Source organism: Danio aesculapii, chromosome 10 (assembly GCF_903798145.1).
Source record: "Danio aesculapii chromosome 10, fDanAes4.1, whole genome shotgun sequence".
Taxonomy (NCBI): Eukaryota; Metazoa; Chordata; class Actinopteri; order Cypriniformes; family Danionidae; genus Danio; species Danio aesculapii.
In genome coordinates this window covers 3,573,330-3,600,314 of record NC_079444.1, presented here as the reverse complement: position 1 = coordinate 3,600,314, position 26,985 = coordinate 3,573,330, and the positions used below count along the sequence as shown (strand labels likewise).

The window sequence follows — 26,985 nt, the reverse complement described above, 5'->3', positions numbered from 1 at the left end:
TTTTTCTGTGTAATGCACAGCAAAATCAGAAAATAAGGGCAAAACTATTTTCATTAATATATATATATATATATATATATATATATATATATATATATATATATATATATATATATATATATATATATATATATATATATTACTACTGTACAGTAACTATACACTCACTGGCCACTTTATTAGGTACACCTGTCTAACTGCTCGTTAATGCAAATTTCTAATCAGCCAATCACATGGCAGCAACTCAATGCATTTAGGCATGTAGACATGGTCAAGACGATCTGCTGCAGGTCAAAGCAAGCATCAGAATGGGGAAGAAAGGCAATTTAGGAGACTTTGAACGTGGCATGGTTGTTGGTGCAAGACGTTCTGCTCTGAGTATTTCAGAAACTGCTGATGTACTGACATTTTCACGCACAACCATTTCTAGGTTTTACAGAGAATGGTCGGATAAAGAGGAAATATGCAGTGAGTGGCAAAATGCCTTGTTGATGTCAGAGGAGAATGGCCAGACTGGTTCCAGCTGATAGAAAGGCAACAGTAACTCAAATAAGCACTCGTTACAACCGAGGTCTGCAGAAGAGCATCTCTGAACACACAACACGTCCAACCTTGAGGCAGATGGGCTACAGCAGCAGAAGACCACACCGGGTGCCAATCCTGTCAGCTAAGAACAGGAAACTGAGGCAACAATTCACACAGGCTCACCAAAACTGGACAATAGAAGATTGGAGAAACGTTGCCTGGTCTGATGAGTCTCCGTTTCTGCTGCCACATTCGGATGCTCGGCTCAGAATTTGGCATCAACAACATGAAAGCATGGATCCATCCTGCCTTGTATCAGTGGTTCAGGCTGGTAGTGGTGGTGTAATGGTGTGGGGGAGATTTTCTTTGGGTCCATTAGTACCAATTGAGCATGGTGTCAACGCCACAGCCTACCTGAGTATTGTTTCTGACCATGTCCATCCCTTTATGAGCACAGTGTCTCCATCTTCTGATGGCTACTTCCAGCAGGATAACGCACCATGTCATAAAGCACAGATCATCTCAGACTGGTTTCTTGAACATGACAATGAGTTCACTGTACTCAAATGGCCTCCACAGTCACCAGAGCTCAATCCAATAGAGCACCTTTGGGATGTGGTGGAAAGGGAGATTAACTGGCATCATGGATGTGCAGCCGACAAATCTGCAGCAACTGCTTGATGCTATCATGTCAATATGGAGAAAAATATCTGAGGAATATTTCCAGTAGCTTGTTGAATCTCTGCCATGAAGGATTAAGGCAGTTCTGAAGGCAAAAGGGGTCTGAGCCAGTACTAGTAAGGTGTACCTAATAAAGTGGCCGGTGAGTGTATATATATAAAAAATTTAAGTTATTTTTAAATAATTTAGAGTAGTAAAATTAGGGAAAATGACAGTTTAGAGCTTTTATAAATACAAAGAAAATGACTATTAACAATAGAACAAAAGAAATGTAAAAAATGAATTACTCAATGATACATGATGGAAAATATACACTGTTTACATTAAGAAATCATAGATAGACACTTTTTACCTAAAATATTGTATTGTGATGGCATGTAACATCTTGTGATTTATATAAACGAGTGACATAATTAATAAAATAATTAAAAAATCTAAGCATTTCTGTTTTAAAGCTGGAAAACATGATGGATTTGCAGCCCAAATGTAGCTGCATTACTAGACTGAGCCAAACGCTGCAGTGTGAGCTGCATCTCTGCTCTGGGTTTGACTCAGTGCACATGTTTATTTTAAGAGGGAGATCTGAAGATCATCTGATGTGTGTTTGTTAGTATGACAGACACGTTCTGACTCCCCGAAACACCTGACTCTGGATCAGTGTCTCTCCTGCAGCCAGAATGACTCTAGAGAATCAATTAAACGAATCGTGAGTCGTTTGGTTCAGGAGTGATTCTCATCATCATTCACACACACACTGCACTGCAACATTTGCTACTCATTTCTAATGGCTTTACAGTCCAAATATGCATTCATTCTTCAATCTTAAAGGTTCCATGTAATTAAAATAAAGGTTTTAGATGTTTGTATTGTTAGTTTTTAGGATATCTATTAGCTAGTGCGCCCCAAAACAGTGACGACATTCGAATTTAGAGGAAATAAGACTGATATAAACTTGTAAAGCTTGCAGTTTGCCTGAATGGATCAGCAGTTTTATTCATGTCAGTTTCTCATCACATCATAACCAATCAAATGCTCTCTAGTATCTGACAAGCCCCGCCCCCCTCAAGACGCTTTTCATTAGCTGTTCATTTTAAAGCACTTGAGCTCAACCACTCTCACTCAGATATTCAGATATTTGTTCTGGAAAACTAGAAAAATAAGAAAGAAACACATGAAGAACTGTAAAAGCATCATCAAGTGAATCATTTTGTGCAGTGTAACATGAAATATTAACGTTGAGTGTGTCGCTGTCGTCAGAACATGTGGAGCAGCACAGAAAGATCGGCAGAAACACACACTCTTACAGGATTTGCTTCAGATGTGACTCTGTTCTGCTGAATGATTGATGCTAATGGATCTTCAGTGGTGTGTGTGTGTGTTTGTGTGTGTGCAGGACTGGAGCTCCTGTACCAGCCGGAGGTGGTGCGTCTCTACCTGTCGCTCCTCAAACTGAGCCAGAACCACAACACACTGGAGGCGGCGGCTGGAGCTCTGCAGAACCTGTCAGCCGGACACTGGGCCGTGAGTCACACTTAGACACAAGCGCACACACACTCATCCATGTGCACAGCCTCATGCATGCACACACACGCGCACGCACACACGCTCGCAACGGAAACGCACACTCGCTGACACACACATGCTAAAACTCGCACACCAGTTCAGAATTGTGGGTACATTTCGACCATTTTCCATAAATAAAACACACACAAGCGCGTATACGCACTCAAGTGCACACACACTCATGCATTCGCACGCATACATGCACACACACTCACATGCACACACAAACAGTCACAAGCACATGCAAGCACACACACAAAAGTTCACTCACACACACACCGTTTTAGAATTGCAGGTGCGCTTCAACCATTTTCCATACATTTTCCCTTAAACTGGAATAATACACACATGTGCACAGGACAAAGTGTTCATCAGACATGATGAAGCAGAACCCACAGTCACAAATACTACAGTAAGATGAATGAGCCACACACAAGTGACAACATTCACTGCGCACAAACACACACAAGTTTGCATTTAACATGCATATGTGACAGGATGCCCACCAAACAGGTAAATATTCTTCTACATGGAGATCATTTTAGCTCAGTTACTGTGCAAAATAACCAGATTTAACGTCCACAGAGTGAGACTCCTGTTGTGTGATTGAAGTGTCCTCGTTTATAGTTGTGTTCACTATACAGCTGTGCTGATTCCTGCGGTTATAAATTACGTAGCTCAAAGTTATAGTTCAAGATGCAAGATATACAACTCAAAGTGTAGCACTTACTGCTTCTTGAGGTTGATCACAGAGAGTTGAACAGATCTTTTAATCCCAGTTTCTTTGCAAATCCTGTCTCGTGGAGATGTGTTACTATGGAGACATATTAGTACGCACCTGTCAATCAAAAAGAGACTTGTTGTATTTCTATGACTGTGGGCACACTGTACCACACACACTTCTGTCCAAACAAGAGTTGATTTTGCATCATAGGTGCCCTTTAAAGCCTTGTGATTAAACTTGTCCTTTCCTCAGTGGTCTAATTATATCCGGGCGACGGTGCGTAAGGAGAAGGGTCTGCCGGTGCTGGTGGAGCTGCTGCACTCGGATGCAGATAAAGTAGTGCGAGCCGTGGCCATCGCACTCAGAAACCTGGCCATCGACCACAAGAACAAAGACCTGATCGGTAAGAGCAGCACATTATACTGTGGTATTCTGCAGCACAGCCTGTGCTGAGGCTGATCTGTGTCCGGCAGGGAGTTACGCCATGAGGGATCTGGTCAGCAACCTGCCCTGCGGCCAGCAGCGCCCCGCCAAAAACCTGGAGGGAGACACCGTGGTGGCCATCCTGAACACCATCTTGGAGATCGTCTCTGAGAACCTGGAGAATGCCAGATTCCTCATCCAGGGACAGGGCATCCAGAAACTGGTGTCAATCAACAGAACAAGGTGACCACCTGGCAACAAACACCATAGAAACCACACACAACACTATAGCAATATGGTAAAATCCGTTCAGAACACCTTAGCAACATTAGAACTCCCTAGCAACGCCACACCTGTAGGGTAAAATCCTTTCAGAACACCTTAGAAACAACACAAAACCCTAGCAACGCCACACCAATATGGGAAAATCCATTGAAAACACCTTAGCAACTCCATAGCAGCAACACAACACCTGACCAGTGCCATAGCAACATGGTAAAATCCATTCAGAACACCTCAGCAAGTGCATACCAACCACACACAACACTCTAACAGCATAGTAAAAACCTCATCAGAACATCTTAGCAACCACATAACAACCACCCTGAACATCCTAGCCTAGCAACACCATAGCGACGTGGTAAGATTCACTCAGATCAACATAGAAACTACTCTGAGCACCTTAGCAATGCTTTAGCAACATGCTACAATCCAATCAGAACACATTAATAACCAAACATAGCAACCAAACACAATGCCCTAGCAACAACATATCAACAAAGTAAAATCCCTTCAGAGCATCTTAGTAACCACATTACAATCAACTTGAATATCCTAGCAACATTGTAAAATCCAATCAGAATACCATAGAAACTGCATCACAACCACAGTGAAAACCCTAGCAACACCTTAGCATCATGGTAAACTCTACTCCGATCACTATCGCAACCACTCCGAACACAGCAATGCTATAGCGACATGGTAAAATCCAATAAGAACACCTTAGCAACCACACAACATCCTAGTAATGCCAAAGCAATATGCTAAAACACTTTCAGAACATCTTAGCAACCACATAACAACCACTCTGAACATCCTAGCCCAGCAACACCATAGTGACCATAGTCACCATGGTAAAATTCACTCAGATCACCATAGAAACTACATTGAAACTACTCTGAACACCCAACATGCTAATATCCAATCAGAACACATTAACAACAATGTAGCAACCAAACACAACACCCTAGCAACAACAAATCAACATAGTAAAATCCTTTCAGAACATCTTAGCAACCACATAACAACCAGCTTGAATATCCTAGCAACACTTTAGCCACATAGTAAAATTCACTCAGATCACTGTAACAACCACCCCGAACACAGCAATGCTATAGCGACATGGTAAAATCCAATAAGATTACCTTAGCAACCACACAACATCCTAGTAATGCAAAAGCAATATGGTAAAACCCTATCAGAACATCTTAGCAACCATATAACAACCACTCTGAACATCCTAGCCTAGCAACACCATAGAAACTGCCCAGCACCTGCATTAGTCCAGCTGTAGCTGTAGTTTGACTGGTGTTTTACTGCTCATCAGGATGTTTCGTGTGCTGTGGCTGAATAATGAATGATGTTTATATGCTGTTGTGTGAATCAGCCAATCAGTGCGCGAGACCAAAGCGGCGTCACACATCCTGCAGGCGGTGTGGGCCTATAAAGACCTGCGACACACACTCCTGAAGGCCGGCTGGAACAAAACACACTTCAAGGTAACACCACATCTGCCCAAAACACACAACTATGGAGACCTGTTTCTGCCAGGTAAGAAAACATTTCATGCCCTGAAGAGTTATTGTTATTGTAAAAGTTTATCGTCATTAAATTATGGCGTACTAAATTGTGGAAATTGTGAGATACAAAGTGAAAATTATGACTTTCTAAATCAATATTATGGCTAAAAAAGACGAAATTATGACTCGCTAAGTCAAAAATAATTAACTAAATCGAAATTATAACATAAAAAGTGGAAATTATGACTTACTAAATCGCAATTGACTTAGTCGAAATTAAAAGATAAAAATCTAAATTATGAGATAAAAGTCCAAATTTGAACTAAATCAAAATTATGATGGAAAAAGTCTAAATTATGACTCACTAATTTGAAATTGATTTGCTGAATCGAAATTATGACTGTCGAAACTGAGATAAAAAGTTAAAATTATGACTTACTAATTCTAAATTTACTTGCTAAATCGAAATTATGACATACAAATATGAAATTTTAACTTACTAAATCGCAACTGACTTCGAAATTACGAGATAAAAGGCGAAATTATGATGGAAAAAGTAGAAATTATTACATTAAATGGAAATCATGACATACTAAGTCAAAATTTATGACATAAATAGTCAAAATTAAGATGTACTAAATTGAAGTTATGGTTTAAGAAGTCTAAATTATGAGATAAAAGTTACCAAGTCGAAATTGACTTACTAAATCAAAATTATAATGTAAAAAGTCTAAATTATGACTCACTAATTTGAAATAGATTTTCTAAATGGAAATTATGAGATAAAAGTACAAATTTTAACTTACTAAATCTAAATTGACTTAATCAAAATTATGATGAAAAAAGTGGAAATTATGACTGACTAAATCGCAATTGACTTAGTCGAAATTAAAAGATAAAAATCTAAATTATGAGATAAAAGTCCAAATTTGAACTAAGTCAAAATTATGATGGAAAAAGTCTAAATTATGACTCACTAATTTGAAATTGATTTGCTGAATCGAAATTATGACTGTCGAAATTCTGAGATAAAAAGTCTAAATTATGACTTACTAATTCAAAATTGAGTTACTAAATCAAAATTATGACATAAAAATACAAAATTATAATTTACCAAAGCACAATTGACTTAGTCGAAATTACGAGATTAAAAAGTCTACATTATAAGATAAACGTCAATTTACTAAGTTGAAATTGACTTACTAAATCAAAATTATGACTAATTTGAAATTGACTTACTAAATCAAAATTATGACTAATTTGAAATTGATTTGATAAATTGAAATTATGACTGTCGAAACTGAGATAAAAAGTTAAAATTATGACTTACTAATTCTAAATTTACTTGCTAAATCGAAATTATGACATACAAATATGAAATTTTAACTTACTAAATCGCAACTGACTTCGAAATTACGAGATAAAAGGCGAAATTATGATGGAAAAAGTAGAAATTATTACATTAAATGGAAATCATGACATACTAAGTCAAAATTTATGACATAAATAGTCAAAATTAAGATGTACTAAATTGAAGTTATGGTTTAAGAAGTCTAAATTATGAGATAAAAGTTACCAAGTCGAAATTGACTTACTAAATCAAAATTATAATGTAAAAAGTCTAAATTATGACTCACTAATTTGAAATAGATTTTTTAAATGGAAATTATGAGATAAAAGTACAAATTTTAACTTACTAAATCTAAATTGACTTAATCAAAATTATGATGAAAAAAGTGGAAATTATGACTGACTAAATCGCAATTGACTTAGTCGAAATTAAAAGATAAAAATCTAAATTATGAGATAAAAGTCCAAATTTGAACTAAGTCAAAATTATGATGGACTAATTTGAAATTGATTTGCTAAATTGAAATTATGACCGTCGAAACTGAGATAAAAAGTTAAAATTATGACTTACTAATTCTAAATTTACTTGCTAAATCGAAATTATGACATACAAATATGAAATTTTAACTTACTAAATCGCAACTGACTTCGAAATTACGAGATAAAAGGCGAAATTATGATGGAAAAAGTAGAAATTATTACATTAAATGGAAATCATGACATACTAAGTCAAAATTTATGACATAAATAGTCAAAATTAGGATGTACTAAGTTGAAGTTATGGTTTAAGAAGTCTAAATTATGAGATAAAAGTTACCAAGTCGAAATTGACTTACTAAATCAAAATTATAATGTAAAAAGTCTAAATTATGACTCGCTAATTTGAAATAGATTTTCTAAATCGAAATTATGAGATAAAAGTACAAATTTTAACTTACTAAATCTAAATTGACTTAATCAAAATTATGATGAAAAAAGTGGAAATTATGACTTACTTAATCGCAATTGACTTAGTCGAAATTAAAAGATAAAAATCTAAATTATGAGATAAAAGTCCAAATTTGAACTAAGTCAAAATTATGATGGAAAAAGTCTAAATTCTGACTCGCTAATTTGAAATTGATTTGCTGAATCGAAATTATGACTGTCGAAAATTCTGAGATAAAAAGTCTAAATTATGACTTACTAATTCAAAATTGACTTACTAAATCAAAATTATGACATAAAAATACAAAATTATAATTTACCAAAGCACAATTGACTTAGTCGAAATTACGAGATTAAAAAGTCTAAATTATAAGAGAAATGTGAATTTACTAAGTTGAAATTGACTTACTAAATCAAAATTATGACTAATTTGAAATTGACTTACTAAATCAAAATTATGACTAATTTGAAATTGACTTACTAAATCAAAATTATGACTAATTTGAAATTGATTTGCTAAATTGAAATTATGACCGTTGAAACTGAGATAAAAAGTAAAAATTATGACTTACTAATTCTAAATTTACTTACTAAATCGAAATTATGACACACAAATATGAAATTTTAACTTACTAAATCGCAACTGACTTCGAAATTACGAGATAAAAGGCGAAATTATGATGGAAAAAGTAGAAATTATTACATTAAATGGAAATCATGACATACTAAGTCGAAATTTATGACATAAATAGTCAAAATTATGATGTACTAAATTGAAGTTATGGTTTAAGAAATTAAAATTATGAGATAAAAGTTACCAAGTCGAAATTGACTTACTAAATCAAAATTATGACTGTCGAAATTCTGAGATAAAAAGTCTAAATTATGACTTACTAATTCAAAATTGACTTACTAAATCAAAATTATGACATAAAAATACAAAATTATAATTTTACCAAACCACAATTGACTTAGTCGAAATTACGAGATTAAAAAGTCTACATTATAAGATAAACGTCAATTTACTAAGTTGAAATTGACTTACTAAATCAAAATTATGACTAATTTAAAATTGATTTGATAAATTGAAATTATGACCGTCGAAACTGAGATAAAAAGTTAAAATTATGACTTACTAATTCTAAATTTACTTACTAAATCGAAATTATGACATACAAATATGAAATTTTAACTTACTAAATCGCAACTGACTTTGAAATTACGAGATAAAAGGCGAAATTATGATGGAAAAAGTAGAAATTATTACATTAAATGGAAATCATGACATACTAAGTCGAAATTTATGACATAAATAGTCAAAATTAAGATGTACTAAATTGAAGTTATGGTTTAAGAAATTAAAATTATGAGATAAAAGTAAAAATTTTAAGTTACCAAGTCGAAATTGACTTACTAAATCAAAATTATAATGTAAAAAGTCTAAATTATGACTCACTAATTTGAAATTGATTTGCTAAATGGAAATTATGAGATAAAAGTACAAATTTTAACTTACTAAATCTAAATTGACTTAATCAAAATTATGATGAAAAAAAGTGGAAATTATAAGTCGAAATTTTGACAAATAGTCAAAATGATGATGTACTAAATTGAAGTTATGGTTTAAGAAGTCTAAATTATGAGATAAAAGTCAAAATTCTAATTTACGAAGTCGAAATTGACTTGCTCCTTACTTTTTTCTCTTACCCGGTGGAGATGGTCTTCCATGCAGGAGAGTTGAGTTTTTCCTCATGTGATGAGTGTGTATCTGCTGTTTCAGTGAGTGTGTGTCTGCTGTTTCAGCCAGCCGTCTCCAGCCTGCCCAAAAAACTGAAGAACACCAAACAAGGGAATGATGACATCACACTGCCGCTGATGGAGAAGAACCAAGGTGAGAGAGCGGTGTGTGTGTGTGTGTGTGTGTGTGTGTGTTTCAGCCTCTGATGACCGCTGCTGATTCCCCAACGTCACTGTAAAGCTAGTGTTTAAGTGTGTCTGTGTGTGTAAATGTGTGTGAATGTATGTCTGAGGCAGTGAAACTGTGTGTGTGTGTATGTTTCAGGCATTGATGCAGTGTGTGTGTGTGTGTGTGTGTGTGTGTGTGTGTGTGTGTGTGTGTGTGTGTGTGTGTGTGTGTGTGTCTGTGTGTGTGTGGGTGTGTGTCTGTGTTTGTCTGTGTCTGTGTATCTGTGATCCACTAATGCATTGTGTTTCAGCCACTGATGCAGTGAGGGTGTGTGTGTTAGCCACTGATGCAGTGTGTGTTTCAGATGGATACAGCAGCGTGGATCAGCCAGAGAGAGCAGCAGATGCTCCCTGCCACATGATTGAACGAGAAACTTTTCAGGTCAGTCCAGGCACGGTTCTGATAGCTGAGTGTGAATACAGCCTAAAGCCGAAGGTTATACTGAATGAAGGGACTCTGCATAACTCCACTGATGTACGGTACACTCTTAGACAACAATGCATTATGGGATCGTGAACTTTCTTCCAACAACTTTTAACCTTGAACAGTTGTAAAAAGTGTAGCACTGTTTATGAGCATTGTTAATAGTCTACAGTGATATATTGTCTGGGTTGGTGTTGTTATTAAGTCAGTGGTTCTCAATCCCCCCCCCCCCCCCCCTTGTGCCCCCCCGCACTGAACATTTTGTACGTCTCACTTATTTGACACACAAGAATCAGTTCATGGATCTCTCTGTTAATGAAACGAGGATCTGAATCAGGTGTGTTAAGTAAGGAAGACATGAGCTGCATCCCAAATGGCACCCTATGCACTTATGCACTATGCACTTACACACTCAACAGTATAGGATATGTATATATAACGTTTTTTTACTAAGCGGAAATTCAAACCGTTTCCCTGATGACGTTCGACGGTTACCAAATCAGTAAAATAAATGACCAAAGTACCAAATAATAGCTCCCTTCTGAAAAAAACAGCTTAAACCAGCCTAAGCTGGTTTTAGCTGGTTGACCAGCCTGGTTTTAGAGGGGTTTTGGCCACTTCTGAGCAGGTTTCCAGCCATTTCCAGCCTGGCCTTAGCTGGTCAGGCTGGAAAATGACCAGTTAAAACCAGCTAAAACCAACTTGACCAGCCTGGTTTAAACTGGACATAGCTGGTTTTGGCTGGGCTCTCAGCCTGGCTAGGCTGGTCAAGCTGGTTTTAGCTGGTCATCTCCCAGCCTGACCAGCAAAGACCAGGCTGGAAATGGCTGGTAACCAGCCCGGAAGTGGCCAAAACGCCTCTGAAACCAGGCTGGTCGACCAGCTAAAACCAGCCAACCAGCCTAGGCTGATTTAGGCTATTTTTTTCAGTAGGGCTGCCATGAGTATAACCGCATTGACCATCAGGAGGCGCTATAATCACTCTCGTTGGAGAATTCTGCTTTCAAAATCCAAAATAAATAAAGTTATCCAACATGAGTGCCCGAATGCTCCACCCCTTCCACTACGTGAGCAAAGCTGCGGTCGTTGAGTGCGTGAAGTGTCCATCATTACACACTTCATTTTACCAGCTGAATGAGTGCATCATCCGGGTAACTGAAGTATACTTATTATTTTTAGAGTTTTCAGTGTAAACGCACTACTTACACTATTAATACTACAAAATGACGTAGAATAGTGCATAAGTATGCGATTTGGGATGCACCTACTGTATACAAATAGTGCAAGGAGGATCAGAATGGGGTACATGCACAGCTAGTGTTTTTCAGCCAGCGGTAAACTTCAGATGAATGGTTAATGTGGCTATTTTAAATTTCATACGGTTCCTTTTACAGCATCGATGTTGTAATGTAATTAAAATACATTCAGTTAAATAAAATTAAGCATTCATTTTAGTTGTTCAAGCATAAAACAAGAAGACTGTGTAAGTGCTAGCACTGTTATTAGCAGCAGGCAAGCTTAGAAACTCCATGAAAAATTCATTCATTCATTTTCTTTTCGGCTTAGTCCCTTCATTAATCTGGGGTCGCCACAGGGGAATGAACCACCAACTTATGCAGCACATGTTTTACAGCCGCAACCCATCTCTGGGGAACATCCATACACACTCACTCACACTCATACAATATGGACAATTTAGCCTTCCCAATTCACCTGTACTGCATGTGTTTGGACTGTGGGGGAAACCGGAGCCCCCGGAGGAAACCCACAGCCTCTGTACTGTACTGTACTCTGTTCTGATTCTAAGGGTATTTTCTTGGGTTTTAAATGGGCTTACAAGCGCATTTCCAGTAAGTATTTGCACTTACCCAAGCCACATACCTACACTATAGATATCAGAGAACAGTTTAACTTATTGAATCAATGAAGGCGGCACAGTGGCTCAGTGGTTAGCACTGTCCCCTCACAGCAAGAAGGTCTCTGATTCGAGTCCCTGCTGGGTCAGTTGGCATTTCTGAGTGGAGTTTGCATGTTCTCCCTGTGTTGGCGTGGGTTTCCTCCGGGTGTGAATCAATCAATCAATGCAGCATATGGCAGCTTTAAGAAATGACGGAAGAGCTTAAACACTGGAGGGATCTTTCAGAAAATAAAGTTATTTAGGAGACTGTATTTGTGTTTCAGGGTGTGAATGATAAGAGGCACTTCATCAGGACCAGCAGGCCGGCAGTCGGCTTAGTGGAGCGGACGCCTCAGCCGCTGGACTCCTGGGTCTGAATCATACCACGGTAAACACCGCAGATTCACCACAGCAGCGCTTCATCAGCCAGTTCCACAAAACTATTGCAAAGTAATAATGTGCATAAACTACGATGAAAACACTTTTACTGAATAAATTCCAACACGCGCATCAGAAAATGCAATTCTAAGTGTGCCTCACACAGGTGAGTGGGCTTGACAAACCAGCTGAAGAAAACACACTCTTTCATCTCTCTGACACTTTAACAGACACCTGCACCAGATACTTTCTTACAATCACTTCATATCTCAATATGTGCCTCACACAGGTGAGTGGGCATGACAAACCAGCTGATGAAAACACACTCTTTCATCTCTCTGACACTTTAACAGACACCTGCACCAGATACTTTCTTACAATCACTTCATATCTCAATATGTGCCTCACACAGGTGAGTGGGCATGACAAACCAGCTGATGAAAACACACTCTTTCATCTCTCTGACACTTTAACAGACACCTGCACCAGATACTTTCCTACAATCACTTCATATCTCAATATGTGCCTCACACAGGTGAGTGGGCTTGACAAACCACCCGTAGAAACACTCTTCTCTGAAAATTAAAAACACTCCCCCTCTTTACGCTAGCGCTTAATTCTCTGAGCACTGTTACTTTTAATGATTAGCAGCTCTTCTCTGGATTGCCTCTTCTTGTTGAATTGCAGAATGCCTCCTCTGTTGTAAGAGCTTCAAACAAAAGCATCTGCTAAACCAGGGGTGGGCAAACTCGGTCCTGGAGGGCCGGTGTCCTGCACAGTTTAGCTCCAACACTAATCAAACACACCTGAACATGCTAATCAGTGTCTTCAAGATCACTAGAAATCTATAAGCAGGTGTTTTTGATTAGAGTTGGAGCTAAACTGTGCAGGACACCGGCCCTCCAGGACCGAGTTTGCCCACCCCTGTGCTAAACGAATAAAAAACGTGATGTAGTGTTCAGGGACGTTACATTAATGGAGTTTCCAGCTTTCCATTGTTGCAGATGTGAAATGTTGTTGTGCTGATTGTAAAAGGCCTCAGTCCTCCTTCAGTCTGTCATCACAGTGCTTCAGTATTATTATTCTTAGGGATATCCAGATCCGATCACGTGATCGGAAATCGGGCCCGATCACATGGTTTCAGACTCGATCAGAATCGGATGTTACCGATCAGGATTTGTTAACACATCTATAGTTATGCAGTGGAACAGAGTTAGACCTCTTTCTTGACTTCGCACAGAAACAGCAGAGACGCTATTGGGGAAATGCCGGCAAAGTAGAACACTGAAGCAGCTTGAAGCGGAAAGCGCGAGTCCGCAGGTCTGTGGTCTGGGGGTGTTATAAAGTTAATAATGACAACATCGCCATAGCAAACTATGAGATATGTAAACCTGGGATTGCCTTTTAAGTTAAGGTGCTGCTTGTTTTTATATTAGATTTTTTAAATATATTTACTGTTGCACTAAAGTCCCAAAGTGAAGAATTGATGTTATTTATTACCTGATAGTTCACGCTACATCACAGAAGCGCTCTGTTTGTTAACAGAGTTGTTGCATGTTAAAATTAGGTGAATTAAATAAAAAATAAGGAACAATCTGGATCTGTTTCTTCACTCTTTTTTATTCATTTTTTATGTATTATAGAGGTAATCCTGTTTTCTGATCTAATCAGTAGGCATCAAACCTCTCACAGAGTCAAACGGGCAAGTGTAAGACCTCACTGTTCCTATTGAACTACACTGTTCCTAATTACTATGACCTTTTATGTGAAGCTGCTTTGACACAATCTACATTGTATAAGCGCTATACAAATAAAGGGGAATTGAATTGAATTGAATTTGGTCAATCTGTCTTCTCTGTAAAGGGAGCCAAACTGTGGGATGTTTTACCTGTTAGCCTAAAATCAGAAAGTAATCCAAATATTTAAAGTAGTGTTCTTAAAAAGTAGTTAAAAACAAAACAGCAGTGCTTGCACAAATAGTCTACTGTTAGTTTGTTGGATCATGTCGCCTTTGCTTTTGCCTTTGGTAATTTTATGTAAAGAATTATAATGTTGTGTATATGTATTTATTATATTTCCATTTTGTCAAGCCTCCTGTGGACAGGTGATGAAAATTAGCAAGTTTGCTAAAACACTTAAACAAATGCATTTGGTTGTCCAGTGTAATCGTGATGTCCATGTCAAATAAATAAAAAATAAAAGGATCGGGTTTCGGTATCGGTAGATACTCAAAATCAAATGACTCAAAAAAAAAACCTGATGGGGACATCCCTAATTATTCTTCTATTATTATTCCCTCCAGAACTGTCTTGAGCATCTGTCTGCGCTCCCGTCTCACGCCTCCAGAAGCCACCGCGTTCATTGCGTTTCGTCTTCTGAGGCGCACCTCATTTATTAGAGGAGAACAAACACCACAGTGGCTTCTGCTACAGTTCTCTGATCTGTTGCTGCATCTGAAACTGCATACTTCCATACTATATAGTATGCTAAAATCAGTGTGCAAGCCGAGTAGTGTGTCTGAATTCATAGAATTCAAAATCAGTATGTGAGAAGTACCCGGATGAGTTACTACTTCCGGCGAGATTCTGAAGTGCACATCCCATGCATGCTGTGCTATCTCATGATGCACCACGAGATAATTCATGAATGGGAGTGAAGTGACGCAAGTGATGCAGGTAGGTCACGTGACCATGACAAAATGGCGGATGTGGTACATCCGAATTCCCTTCATACTGTTTGCATTCATACTGTATAGGACGCACTTTTCTAACGGTCCAGTAGTATGTTTAAATTCAAATGCAGCACCTACTGAGTAGTAGGCGGTTTCAGATGCAGCAAGTTTAGCAGGACGTGATGATATTGTTCTCTTTTGTTTGTCATTATATGGAAACGCTGCTTTATTATCAAATGCCCTATTCCAGTTTTGCGCATAATGTTAATTCTGTTCTTTGCATGTAAACACAACTACTGACTTCCACTGTTTCCACAGGCTACAGATCCACTTTGACAGACGTGACCAGCCTCGAGCACAATCAAACCAGAGAAAAACAGCAGATCCTCATGTGTTCATCATCCACACCAACAGAAGCTGGAGGAATGGAGTCATGATCGTCTGGAAGTGGAATTTGACTCTTTGCTGCTTTTGGCAATCTTCACTGTTAAACTCAAGAATCATGATGTGACCAGTCATTTAGAGATCTGATTATCCGCCATATTATGATCTTGTGTTGTTTCTATGCTTACCTTTTTTTTGTTGATGAGTCTCTACATTGTACAAAAAGTGTTCAGGATGTTTCTGTGATTAACCACATGGACCATTTCAGTTCTCGATCTTACGTTTTATGCACAAAAGAAACGATATCATGATATATGATGAATATTAATAGGATATTATGGGGCTGATACTCATGTTAGAAAAATACTATAGTGACTTACAGTAAATACTGTAGTGTTTTTGAAGCATACAGTAGTACAGTACAATTAATCTGGGGATTCTACAGTTGCTCTAGTAACACAACTACTACAGTAATACACTCACCGGCCTTTTTATTAGGTACACCTGTCTTAACTGCTCGTTAACGCAAATTTCTAATCAGCCAATCACACGGCAGCAACTCACTGCATTTAGGCATGTAGACATGGTCAAGACGATCTGCTGCAGTTCAAACTGAGCATCAGAATGGGGAAGAAAGGAGATTTAAGTGACTGAATGTGGCATGGTTGTTGCTGCCACACGGGCTGCTCTGAGTATTTCAGAAACTGCTGAACTACTGGGATTTTCACGCACAACCATCTCTAGGGTTTACAGAGAATGGTCCGACAAAGAGGAAATATGCAGTGAGTGGCAGTTCTGTGGGCGCAAATGCCTTGTTGATGCCAGAGGTCAGAGGAGAATGGCCAGACTGGTTCCAGCTGATAGAAAGGCAACAGTAACTCAAATAAGCACTCATTACAACCGAGGTCTGCAGAAGAGCATCTCTGAACACACAACACGTCCAACCTTGAGGCGGATGGGCTACAGCAGCAGAAGACCACACCGGGTGCCGCTCCTGTCAGCTAAGAACAGAAAACTGAGGCTACAATTTACACAGGCTCACCAGAACTGGACAATAGAAGATTGGAGAAATGTTGCCTGGTCTGATGAGTCTCCATTTCTGCTGCCACGTTCGGATGCTCGGCTCAGAATTTGGCCTCAACAACATGAAAGCATGGATCCATCCTGCCTTGTATCAGAGGTTCAGGCTGGTGGTGGTGGTGTAATGGTGTGGGGGAGATTTTCTTGGCACACTTTGGGTCCATTAGTACCAATTGAGCATGGTGTCAACGCCACAGCCTACCTGAGTATTGTTGCTGACCATGTCCATCCCTTTATGAGCACAGTGTCTCCATCTTCTGATGGCTACTTCCAGCAGGATAACGCACCATGTCATAAAGCGCCAATCATCTCAGACTGGTTTCTTGAACATGACAATGAGTTCACTGTACTCAAATGGCCTCCACAGTCACCAGAGCTCAATCCAAAAGAGCACCTTTTGGATGTGGTGGAACGGGAGATTGGCATCATGGATGTGCAGCCGAAAATCTGCACCAACTGCGTGATGCTATCATGTCAATATGGAGCAGAATATTTTCAGTATCTTGTTGAATCTATGCCACCAAGGATTACGGCAGTTCGGAAGGTACTAGTAAGGTGTACCTAATAAAGTGGCCGGTGAGCGTATAAACAACCCAGTACTGCAGTTTTCTACAATAGGGTATATCATACTACAATACACCACATTTACTGTAGTAAAACTAAAGTATACTACAGTATTATCAGTTCATTAAAGTTAATTCTACAATATACTGGAGCATTCTTTAACAAAGTGTTGTAAATACGATAATACAGTATAATACAATCAAAAACACCATAGTATTTACTATAAATGATGACTATAGTATTTTTTATATGTGGTACTCTACAGACACAGCAGAAATTGTACTTAATATAGTGTATATCAGAGAATATATCAGAGATTTTAATGGATTCATACTAAATTTGTTTCATAACATCGGTGATTTAATGGCTTGAGAAATAAAAATCAACGAGTTTTATCTCTTCTTAATCTATTTCGTCATGCATCTAACAGAGATTAAATCAAATAAAAATGAAATCAAACTTTTTCCTGCTTCGTGGCGATTTTCCTATTATTTGCGATGTGAATCGCGCGTCTGTTGTGAATCGAATGTTTGGATCTTTTAAACGAAAAGAGTCGATTCAAATGATTCACTGGTGATGCGTTTTTTGAAAATGCATCATAATCGGTTACAGAATCAGCGAATCTTTAGATGCAGAGTCGCAGAAATAAGTGAAAATCCTCGATTACAGATGGAGGAGAATGAAACCCCCCCGCGGAGAAACACTACAGGTGTGTGAGAGAGAATCAGTATTCACATTACAGCGTTAAATGGACATTATTAATGTGACTTTATATGATCAGCGTTATGTTTAATAATTACTCACATTCAGTTACCACCATTTTAATGTCATTTAACTGACCTTAATATATATTTTAGGCTAACGTTATATATAGAGCACAGTGGTTAGCACTCAATGGCCTCACAGCAATAAGGTCGCTGGTTCGAGTCTCGGCTGGGTCAGTATTTCTGTGTGGAATTTCCATGTTCTCCCCGTGTTGGCGTGGGTTTCCTCCGGGGGGTCCGGGTTCCCCCACAGTCCAAACACATGCGCTATTGGGGAACTGATTGACTAAATTGGCTGTAGTGTATGAGTTTTGGTATGAATGAGTGTGTATGGGTATCCCAGTACTGGGTTGCAGCTGGAAGGGCATCCGCTGTGTAAAACATATGCTGAATAAGTTTGTGGTTCATTCCGCTGTGGTGACCTCTGATGGATAAAGGGACTAAGCTGAATGAGTTAATGAAATTAATAATAAATTACGATGAAATAAATCATAAATCAATTATTAATATTTTATGAATCATAAAAAATAATTAGGCTATTTATTTTGAACTGCACATTAAAATACAGGCCTATAAAAGAAGGTGTTTGTTCATATTTAATGTGATTATGTTTGAGAAATGTAAATGGGTGAAAAATGGGGTAAAACTGAGTATATTAATATTAATATTGCATAAATATGTCATCAGAGGATTATTGTAAATATGCCAAATAAGATGTTTGGACATATACTGTTAACCTCCTAAAGTGGAGTGCTATTTTGGGGTTTCTGTCTGGATTTTGTCTACGCGAATTCAAAAGCTTCCCAGATCCACATGTAGAGGTGTAAATGCAAAATATTTAATATCATTTTGAAGAAAACCCTTTGAATTTTCATAGAACATGTTGAACGTGATTAAAACAATTCTAGATGTTGTCTGATTTATAATAAACCCCTTCAAAAAAGAGGCGCTTTCAGGTTCTGTGTTGTCTAGCTGGCTGTAATTAATTGTGGTGGTTCCTGCACATGTCAGTAATCACAGTAAAAAATAAACCGGAGCACCCAGTGGAAACCCACACCGACACGGGGAGAAAACATACTTTTTGTCATGGCAAGGTAGACATTGGGGCAGCAAGGTGGCGCAGCAGGTAGCACAATCACCTCACAGCAAGAAGGCCGCTGATTCGAGCCTCGGCTGGGTCAGTTGGTGTTTCTGTGTGGAGTTTGCATGTTCTCCCCATGTTGGTGTGGGTTTCCTTCGGGTGCTCCGGTTTCCCCCACAGTCCAAACACATGTGCTATAGGAGAATTGGGTTAGCTAAATTGGCTGTAGTGTATGAGTGTGAACGAGTGTGTATGGATGTTTCCCAGTGCTGGGTTGCAGCTGGAAGGGCTTCCGCTGTGTAAAACATATGGCAGATAAGTTGGTGGTTCATTCCGCTGTGGCGATCCCAGATTAATAAAGAGACTAAGCTGAAAATAAAATGAATGAATGAATGTAGACATTTGTGTGGATCTGACGAGTTGTTTATATGCTGCAGAATGTTTCTCTCCTGCTGTCTCCTCATCTCCTGCTGAACACACAGCTCTGAGCTCAACAGAGGCCCAGCAGACGCATGCAGCTCCGCAAAAAACGCCCCGCAGAAACACCAGCATCCGCGCGGCTCATCCGGCCATTTACCTGAACACTCGCTCACACAAGCTCCTGAGGAAGGCGGTGCGCATCTGGAAGAGGCCGTTCCCCATCTTCACCCCTCAGTCTTCAGTCTCCAGAGTCAGGAGTTTTCAGGAGCGGGTCCAGATGCTCCAGAGTCAGCCTGCGGTCTCCAGATCACCGCAGCCCTTGTCCCGATGCGTCCGAGATCTGCAGCTGCGCAGTTCTGGGACGGATTCCTCTCCATCGCCCTCCAGCAGGTCAGATCAACCTCCGATCCGCCGCCGCAAGCGTCCCGCAGTTATACGCAGCTACAGATACCGCAGGCAGATGCAGTTATACCGCATGCTGTCCAGCTGCAGGAGACTCAAGCAGGAGGAGCGGATACTGGACACACTGAAGGTCAGAGACATGCACTGTTACACTGTACAAATATCACTGAGATAGCAGTCTTCAGTATTCACAAACCACCTAGCAACTGCCTAACAACACCTTAGCAACCCCTTTGCAACTGCCTATCAAACACTCAGAACACCCCAGCAACACATTAGCATCCACTCGGAACACCCTAGAAACTGACTAGTGCCACCTTTGCAATTGCCTAGCAACCCCTCAGAACACCTTATCAACCGCCTAGCAACACCTTAGCAGCCACCTAGCAAACATCTTATCAACCACATAGTGATCACTCAACACCATGTCAACCCCTAGCAACACCTTAGCAACCACTTTGAACACCCTAGCAACCAACTAGAAACATCTTAGCAACACCTCAGAACACCTTAGTAACTGCTTAGCAACCACTCAGAATACATTAACAACTGCCTAACAACACCTTAGCAACCACTCAGAACACCCTAGCGATGCCTTAGCAACCACTTAGAAGATCCTAACAATAGCCTAACAACCCCTCAGAAGACCCTAGCAACCGCCTAGCAACCCCTCAGAACCCCTTTGCAACCGCCAAACAAACACTCAGAACACCCCAGGAACACATTAGCAACCACTCAGAACACCCTAGAAACTGACTAGTAACACCTTTGCAACTGCCTAGCAACCCATCAGAACACCCTAGCAACTGCCTTAACACCTTAGATACCCCTCAGAACACCTTTGCAACCACCTAACAAACACTCAGAACACCCTAGCAACACATTAGCAACCACTCGGAACACCCTAGAAACTGACTAGTAACACCCTTGCAACTGCCCAGTAACCCATCAGAACACCCTAGCAACCGCCTAAAAACACCATAGCAACCCCTCAGAATACCTTTGTAACCACCTAACAAACACTCAGAACACCCTAGCAACCACTCGGAACACCCTAGAAACTGACTAGTAACACCTTTGCAACTGCCCAGCTACCCCTCAGAACAACCTAGCAACTGCCTAACAACACCTTAGCAACCCCTCAGAATACCTTTGCAACCGCCTAACAAACACTCAGAAAACCCTAGCAACACATTAGCAACCACTCAGAACACCCTAGAAACTGACTAGTAACACCTTTGCAACTGCCTAGTAACCCATCAGAACACCCTAGCAACCACCTTAACACCTTAGAAACCCCTCAGAACACCTTTGCAACCACCTAACAAACACTCAGAACACCCTAGCAACACATTTGCAACCACTCGGACACCCTAGAAACTGACTAGTAACACCTTTGCAACTGCCCAGCAACCCCCCAGAACACCCTAGCAACCGCCTAACAACACCTTAGCAACCCCTCAGAATACCTATGCAACCACCTAACAAACACTCAGAACACCCTAGCACCACATTAGCAACCACTTGGACCACCCTAGAAACTGACTAGTAACACCTTTGCAACTGCCTAGCAACCCATCAGAACACCCTAGCAACCACCTTAACACCTTAGAAACCCCTCAGAACACCTTTGCAACCACCTAACAAACACTCAGAACACCCTAGCAACACATAAGCAACCACTCGGACACCCTAGAAACTGACTAGTAACACATTTTCAACTGCCTAGCAACCCCTCAGAACACCCTAGCAACCACCTTAACACCTTAGAAACCCCTCAGAATACCTTTGGAACCGCCTAACAAACACTCAGAACACCCTAGCAATACATTAGCAACCACTCGGAAAACCCTAGAAACTGACTAGTAATACCTTTGCAACTGCCCAGCAACCCCTCAGAACACCCTAGCAACCGCCTAACAGCACCTTAGCAACCCCTCAGAATACCTATGCAACCACCTAACAAACACTCAGAACACCCTAGCAACACATTAGCAACCACTCAGACACCCTAGAAACTGACTAGTAACACATTTTCAACTGCCTAGCAACCCCTCAGAGCACCCTGGCAACCGCCTAACAACACCTTAGCAACCAGTCGGAACACTCTAGAAAGTTATTAACCACACTGAACTGAAAACCTGTCGGCGAGTCCAAATCAGGGCTAAAATCATGCAGTCTGAACTCGGCGTAAGAGGATTATAGATGTGGAGTTTTAGATGAAGCCCAAATGAACAGCGACAGGAGTCTCACAATCGGATGAAAACAACAGTGCATCCATTTATTACAAAGGCTTTAGACATCAGTGTGTGTCCTGATTCACGAGTGTCCTGTGGTGCTGCTTTCCTCGTCTAACATCTCAGTTGTTTGATTACAGGGTCAGTCGTCACCTGCGGGATGCTCTCCTGTTAAAGGTCAGTCTTGAATACTATCTTCATATATTTATTCAGCAAACGTGCAGGGATTTGGTGTGATTTTCAGGAGCTCTGGGTATATATGAATATAAAATGCTAATTAAAATGACCTCTTATATCACAGGTGTCAAACTCAGTTCCTGGAGGGCCACAGCTCTGCACAGTTTACTTCCAGCCCTAATTAAACACTCTTGATTAGTAACACCTTTGCAACTGCCTAACAACACCTTAGCACCCCCTCAGAATACCTTTGCAACTGCCTAACAAACACTCAGAACACCCTAGCAACACATTAGCAACCACTCAGAACACCTTAGAAACTGACTAGTAACACCTTTGCAACTGCCTAGTAACCCATCAGAACACCCTAGCAACCACCTTAACACCTTAGAAACCCCTCAGAACACCTTTGCAACCACCTAACAAACACTCAGAACACCCTAGCACCACATTAGCAACCACTCGGAACACCCTAGAAACTGACTAGTAACACCTTTGCAACTGCCTAGCAACCCATCAGAACACCCTAGCAACCACCTTAACACCCTAGAAACCCCTGAGAACACCTTTGGAACCACCTAACAAACACTCAGAACACCCTAGCACCACATTAGCAACCACTCGGAACACCCTAGAAACTGACTAGTAACACCTTTGCAACTGCCTAGCAACCCATCAGAACACCCTAGCATCACATTAGCAACCACTCAGAACACCCTAGAAACTGACTAGTAACACCTTTGCAACTGCCTAGTAACCCATCAGAACACCCTAGCAACCAGCTTAACACCTTAGAAACCCCTCAGAACACCTTTGCAACCACCTAACAAACACTCAGAACACCCTAGCACCACATTAGCAACCACTCGGAACACCCTAGAAACTGCCTAGTAACACCTTTGCAACTGCCTAGTAACCCATCAGAACACCCTAGCAACCGCCTAACAACTCCTTAGCAACCCCTCAGAACACCTTTGCAACCACCTAACAAACACTCAGAACACCCTAGCACCACATTAGCAACCACTCGGAACACCCTAGAAACTGACTAGTAACACCCTTGCAACTGCCTAGCAACCCATCAGAACACCCTAGCAACCCTGATGTCTAAACGAATTGAGTTGGGAGAGTTATTACAACCTAACAGACTCCTCCTGTTCACCATCTCTGTTTGTTGTCAAAACTGTCAGCTGGAGGGGCGGGGTTAAGTATGTTAGCCAGACCCAATACCTCAGGAGACCTAATCTGTGAATGAAATGAAAACAGGAAGTGAAATTGCAGATTTCAATTAAAGATCGCAAACTATTGTTTGCTATTAATGACATGCACAGATGAATCGTTCAGCACAAAGCTAGCAATGTGAGCTAACAACGTCAACATGGTTAGTTTGGATTTCATGTGTACTTATGTACTCCGCGCAGGTTCTCAGGGTGTGGATGATGGGTCAGATTCAGCGTCTTCTCCAGTGATCCGTCCACCTCCGAGGAAGACAAACCGTCGGCTGTGGCGCAGACAACTGGACAGCAGCAGCTCCGACAACAGCCCGATCACCCCTAATCCCTTTACCACACGACCAGACACGCTCAAGAAAAACACCAGCATTGCACTCTCCGATTTCGCAAGTGTGCTGAAAACATCACTGAGCTCGATTGAGACTGATGTGAACTCATCTGAGGTCGTCCAAAAGAACTCATCAACCGCTCAAATATGTGAAGACACAGAAGAAGGACATGAGAAGAGGCCGAGCTCTTTAGTTTCTCGGCTGAAGATGTTCAAAGAAGAGCTCAGACCGTGTGGAGAGGTCAGGACGTCCCCGGTGTGTGTGAAGTGGAAAAGTGTGCTTCTTCAGAGAGCTCTGTGCTCCTCTCCACTGTCCTGTGAGAGTCAGAGTCCTGACGCACGGTCATCATGGTGCAGGTTTACACTGCTGGACTGCTCAACATCTGCAGGGAAGAGCGACACAGACAAACCTCACGTCAACACTGAATACCACATCAAGAACAGTATGGCAGGAGATTACTAGAACACTACAGGTATGCTGAAATACTGGATAACACTCTTTATAATGTTTGTGTTATTACAGCGCCCACATTTAAAAAATACTGCAGTGATTTACAGCAAATAATGGGGTGTTGTTGACCCATACTATAGAATTAATCTGCTGTTGTTCTGTAGTTTCTAGGGTAACATAATAGCTATCGTGATTAGTCTGTTGTGATTCTACAGTCGCTATGGTAACACACCAACCATTGTAATTGATCTGTTGTGGTGATTTTACAGTTGCTATGGTAACACAAAGACTATAGTAATTAATCTGTTGTGGTGATCCTACAGTTGCTATGGTAACACAATGACCATAGTAAATAATCTGTTGTGGTGATGCTACAGTCGCTATGGTAACACAAAAATCTTAGTCATTGATCTGTTGTGATTCTACAGTCGCTATGGTAACACAACAACCATAGTAATTGAACTGTTGTAGTGACTCTACAGTTGCTGTGGTAACAATGACGATTGTAATTAATCTGTTGTGGTGGTTTTACAGTTGCTATGGTAAAACACCAATCTTAGTCATTGATCTGTTGTGATTTTACAGTCGCTATGGTAACAACGACCATAGTAATGTAATCTGTTGTGGTGATTCTACAGTTGCTATGGTAACACAACAACCATAGTAATTGAACTGTTGTGGTGATTCTACAGTTTCTATGGTAACACAACAACTCTAGTAACTGATCTGCTGTGGTGATTCTACAGTTGCTATGGTAACACAACATCCATAGTAACTGATCTGTTGTGGTGATTCTACAGTTGCTATGGTAACACAACAACTATAGTAACTGATCTGTTGTGGTGACCCTACAGTTGCTACGGTAAAACAACTTCCATAGTAACTGATCTGTTGTGGTGATCCTACAGTCACTATTGTAACACAACATCCATACCAACTGATCTGTTGTGGTAATTCTACAGTTGCTATGGTAACACAACATCCATACCAACTGATCTGTTGTGGTAATTCTACAGTTGCTATGGTAACACAGCATCCATAGCAACTGATCTGTTGTGGTGATGCTACAGTCGCTATGGTAACACAACCTCCATAGTAACTGATCTGTTGTGGTGATTCTACAGTCGCTATGGTAACACAACATCCATAGTAACTGATCTGTTGTGCTGATCCTACAGTCGCTATGGTAACATACTATCCATAGTAACTGATCTGTTGTGCTGATCCTACAGTTGCTATGGTAACACAACATCCTTACCAACTGATCTGTTGTGGTAATTCTACAGTTGCTATGGTAACACAACATCCATAGCAACTGATCTGTTGTGGTGATTCTACAATCGCTATGGTAACACAACCTCCATAGTAACTGATTTGTTGTGCTGATCCTAGAGTCGCTATGGTAACATACTATCCATAGTAACTGATCTGTTGTGCTGATCCTACAGTTGCCATGGTAACACACTATCCATAGTAACTGATCTGTTGTTAAATGATGTCTATCATATATAAGCATCTTGCATTATTTTACATTTTACAACAATGGATTCAGATAACTGTAAATAACAGATTTGTTGTACATCATTTCAGTTTAAGGAAAATTAATTGAAAATGCCTGAAATGTCTCTCGCAATTCTGAAATGAGTCACTACTGTATTTACAGTGCAGTAATTATCAAAGCAGATAATTAGAGTTGTGAATGAACTAGAGCAGACACCTGATCATGTGGATTACTACGTCAAAGTGAGTGAAGATACGTTTCTTTTATGTCTGTGTCTGTTCCTCCTGCAGTCTGTTGATCTTCAGATGCCGGTGGATGAAGAGAGCTCAACAGAATATCCGCAGCTAAATGTTGACTTCAGGACCAAACTCTGCACTTGGATTGATGAAAACTGTTGTTGTTGTTGTTGTTGTTGTTTAATCTGTCCTATTAAACTGATATTTAATCAGCAATGACATGAGTGTGAATTTGAGCTTTCTCTGTGTAATTGTGGTTGTTTGCCACATGATGGCAGTGTCACACAGTCACAAACTGTCAAAGCATCACGCTTTGGCTGATGATGTGAGCTGAGAGCTAAACATTTAAACCATTTACTCCCACTGGACTCAGTTGTGAACGTGTCTGTTTGTCTTATTTCTGGAAGCTCTAATGTTTTGTTATTGGCTTTGGTTAAGAAAAAAAACACTTTTAAATAAAAAAAAAAAAGCTTGTTTTGATTCAAATGTTTTAAAGTCACATGACCAGATGACTTTATATATTTTATACTGGTTTTCTGCAAGCAGTCACAATTAGGCAAGGCAAGGCAAGGCAAATTTATTTATATAGCACATTTCATACACAGTGGCAATACAAAGTGCTTTACATAAACAGGACTAAAAGAAACAAGTACAAGAGAAATAAAAACAAATAAAAATGGTAAAAAAAAATAATAAATAAGCATAAAAGCAGATAAAATGTGTTATAAAAGAATTAAAAAGAAGAGAAAAACATAATAGTGCGATCTGTCGGACGTAGCACAGTGCTCATTCAGTAAAGGC

The 26,985-nt window shown here is 39.9% G+C and overlaps 2 protein-coding genes across 2 annotated transcripts in view; both read left to right on the top strand.

Annotated features, from left to right (window-relative positions):
- Window positions 1–17,818, top strand: part of arvcfa (ARVCF delta catenin family member a) — a 49,820-nt gene extending 32,002 nt beyond the window's left edge. Inside the window, exons 10-17 of the mRNA XM_056467133.1 lie at window positions 2,600–2,727; window positions 3,746–3,896; window positions 3,967–4,159; window positions 5,583–5,694; window positions 9,796–9,883; window positions 10,263–10,339; window positions 12,563–12,666; window positions 15,646–17,818. Coding sequence (XP_056323108.1) covers window positions 2,600–2,727; window positions 3,746–3,896; window positions 3,967–4,159; window positions 5,583–5,694; window positions 9,796–9,883; window positions 10,263–10,339; window positions 12,563–12,655 — 842 coding nt within the window. The 3' untranslated portion in view covers window positions 12,656–12,666; window positions 15,646–17,818. The remainder of the gene's footprint in view (window positions 1–2,599; window positions 2,728–3,745; window positions 3,897–3,966; window positions 4,160–5,582; window positions 5,695–9,795; window positions 9,884–10,262; window positions 10,340–12,562; window positions 12,667–15,645) is intronic.
- A 103-nt stretch (window positions 17,819–17,921) lies between these two features.
- Window positions 17,922–26,324, top strand: LOC130236664 (uncharacterized). Its single transcript, XM_056467418.1, has 5 exons — window positions 17,922–18,064; window positions 19,638–20,152; window positions 22,400–22,436; window positions 23,858–24,469; window positions 26,239–26,324. Exons 1-4 carry the CDS (start codon window positions 17,932–17,934, stop codon window positions 24,457–24,459), a joined length of 1,287 nt encoding a protein of 428 aa, XP_056323393.1. The 5' UTR covers window positions 17,922–17,931; the 3' UTR covers window positions 24,460–24,469; window positions 26,239–26,324.
- Window positions 26,325–26,985: the final 661 nt, after the last annotated feature.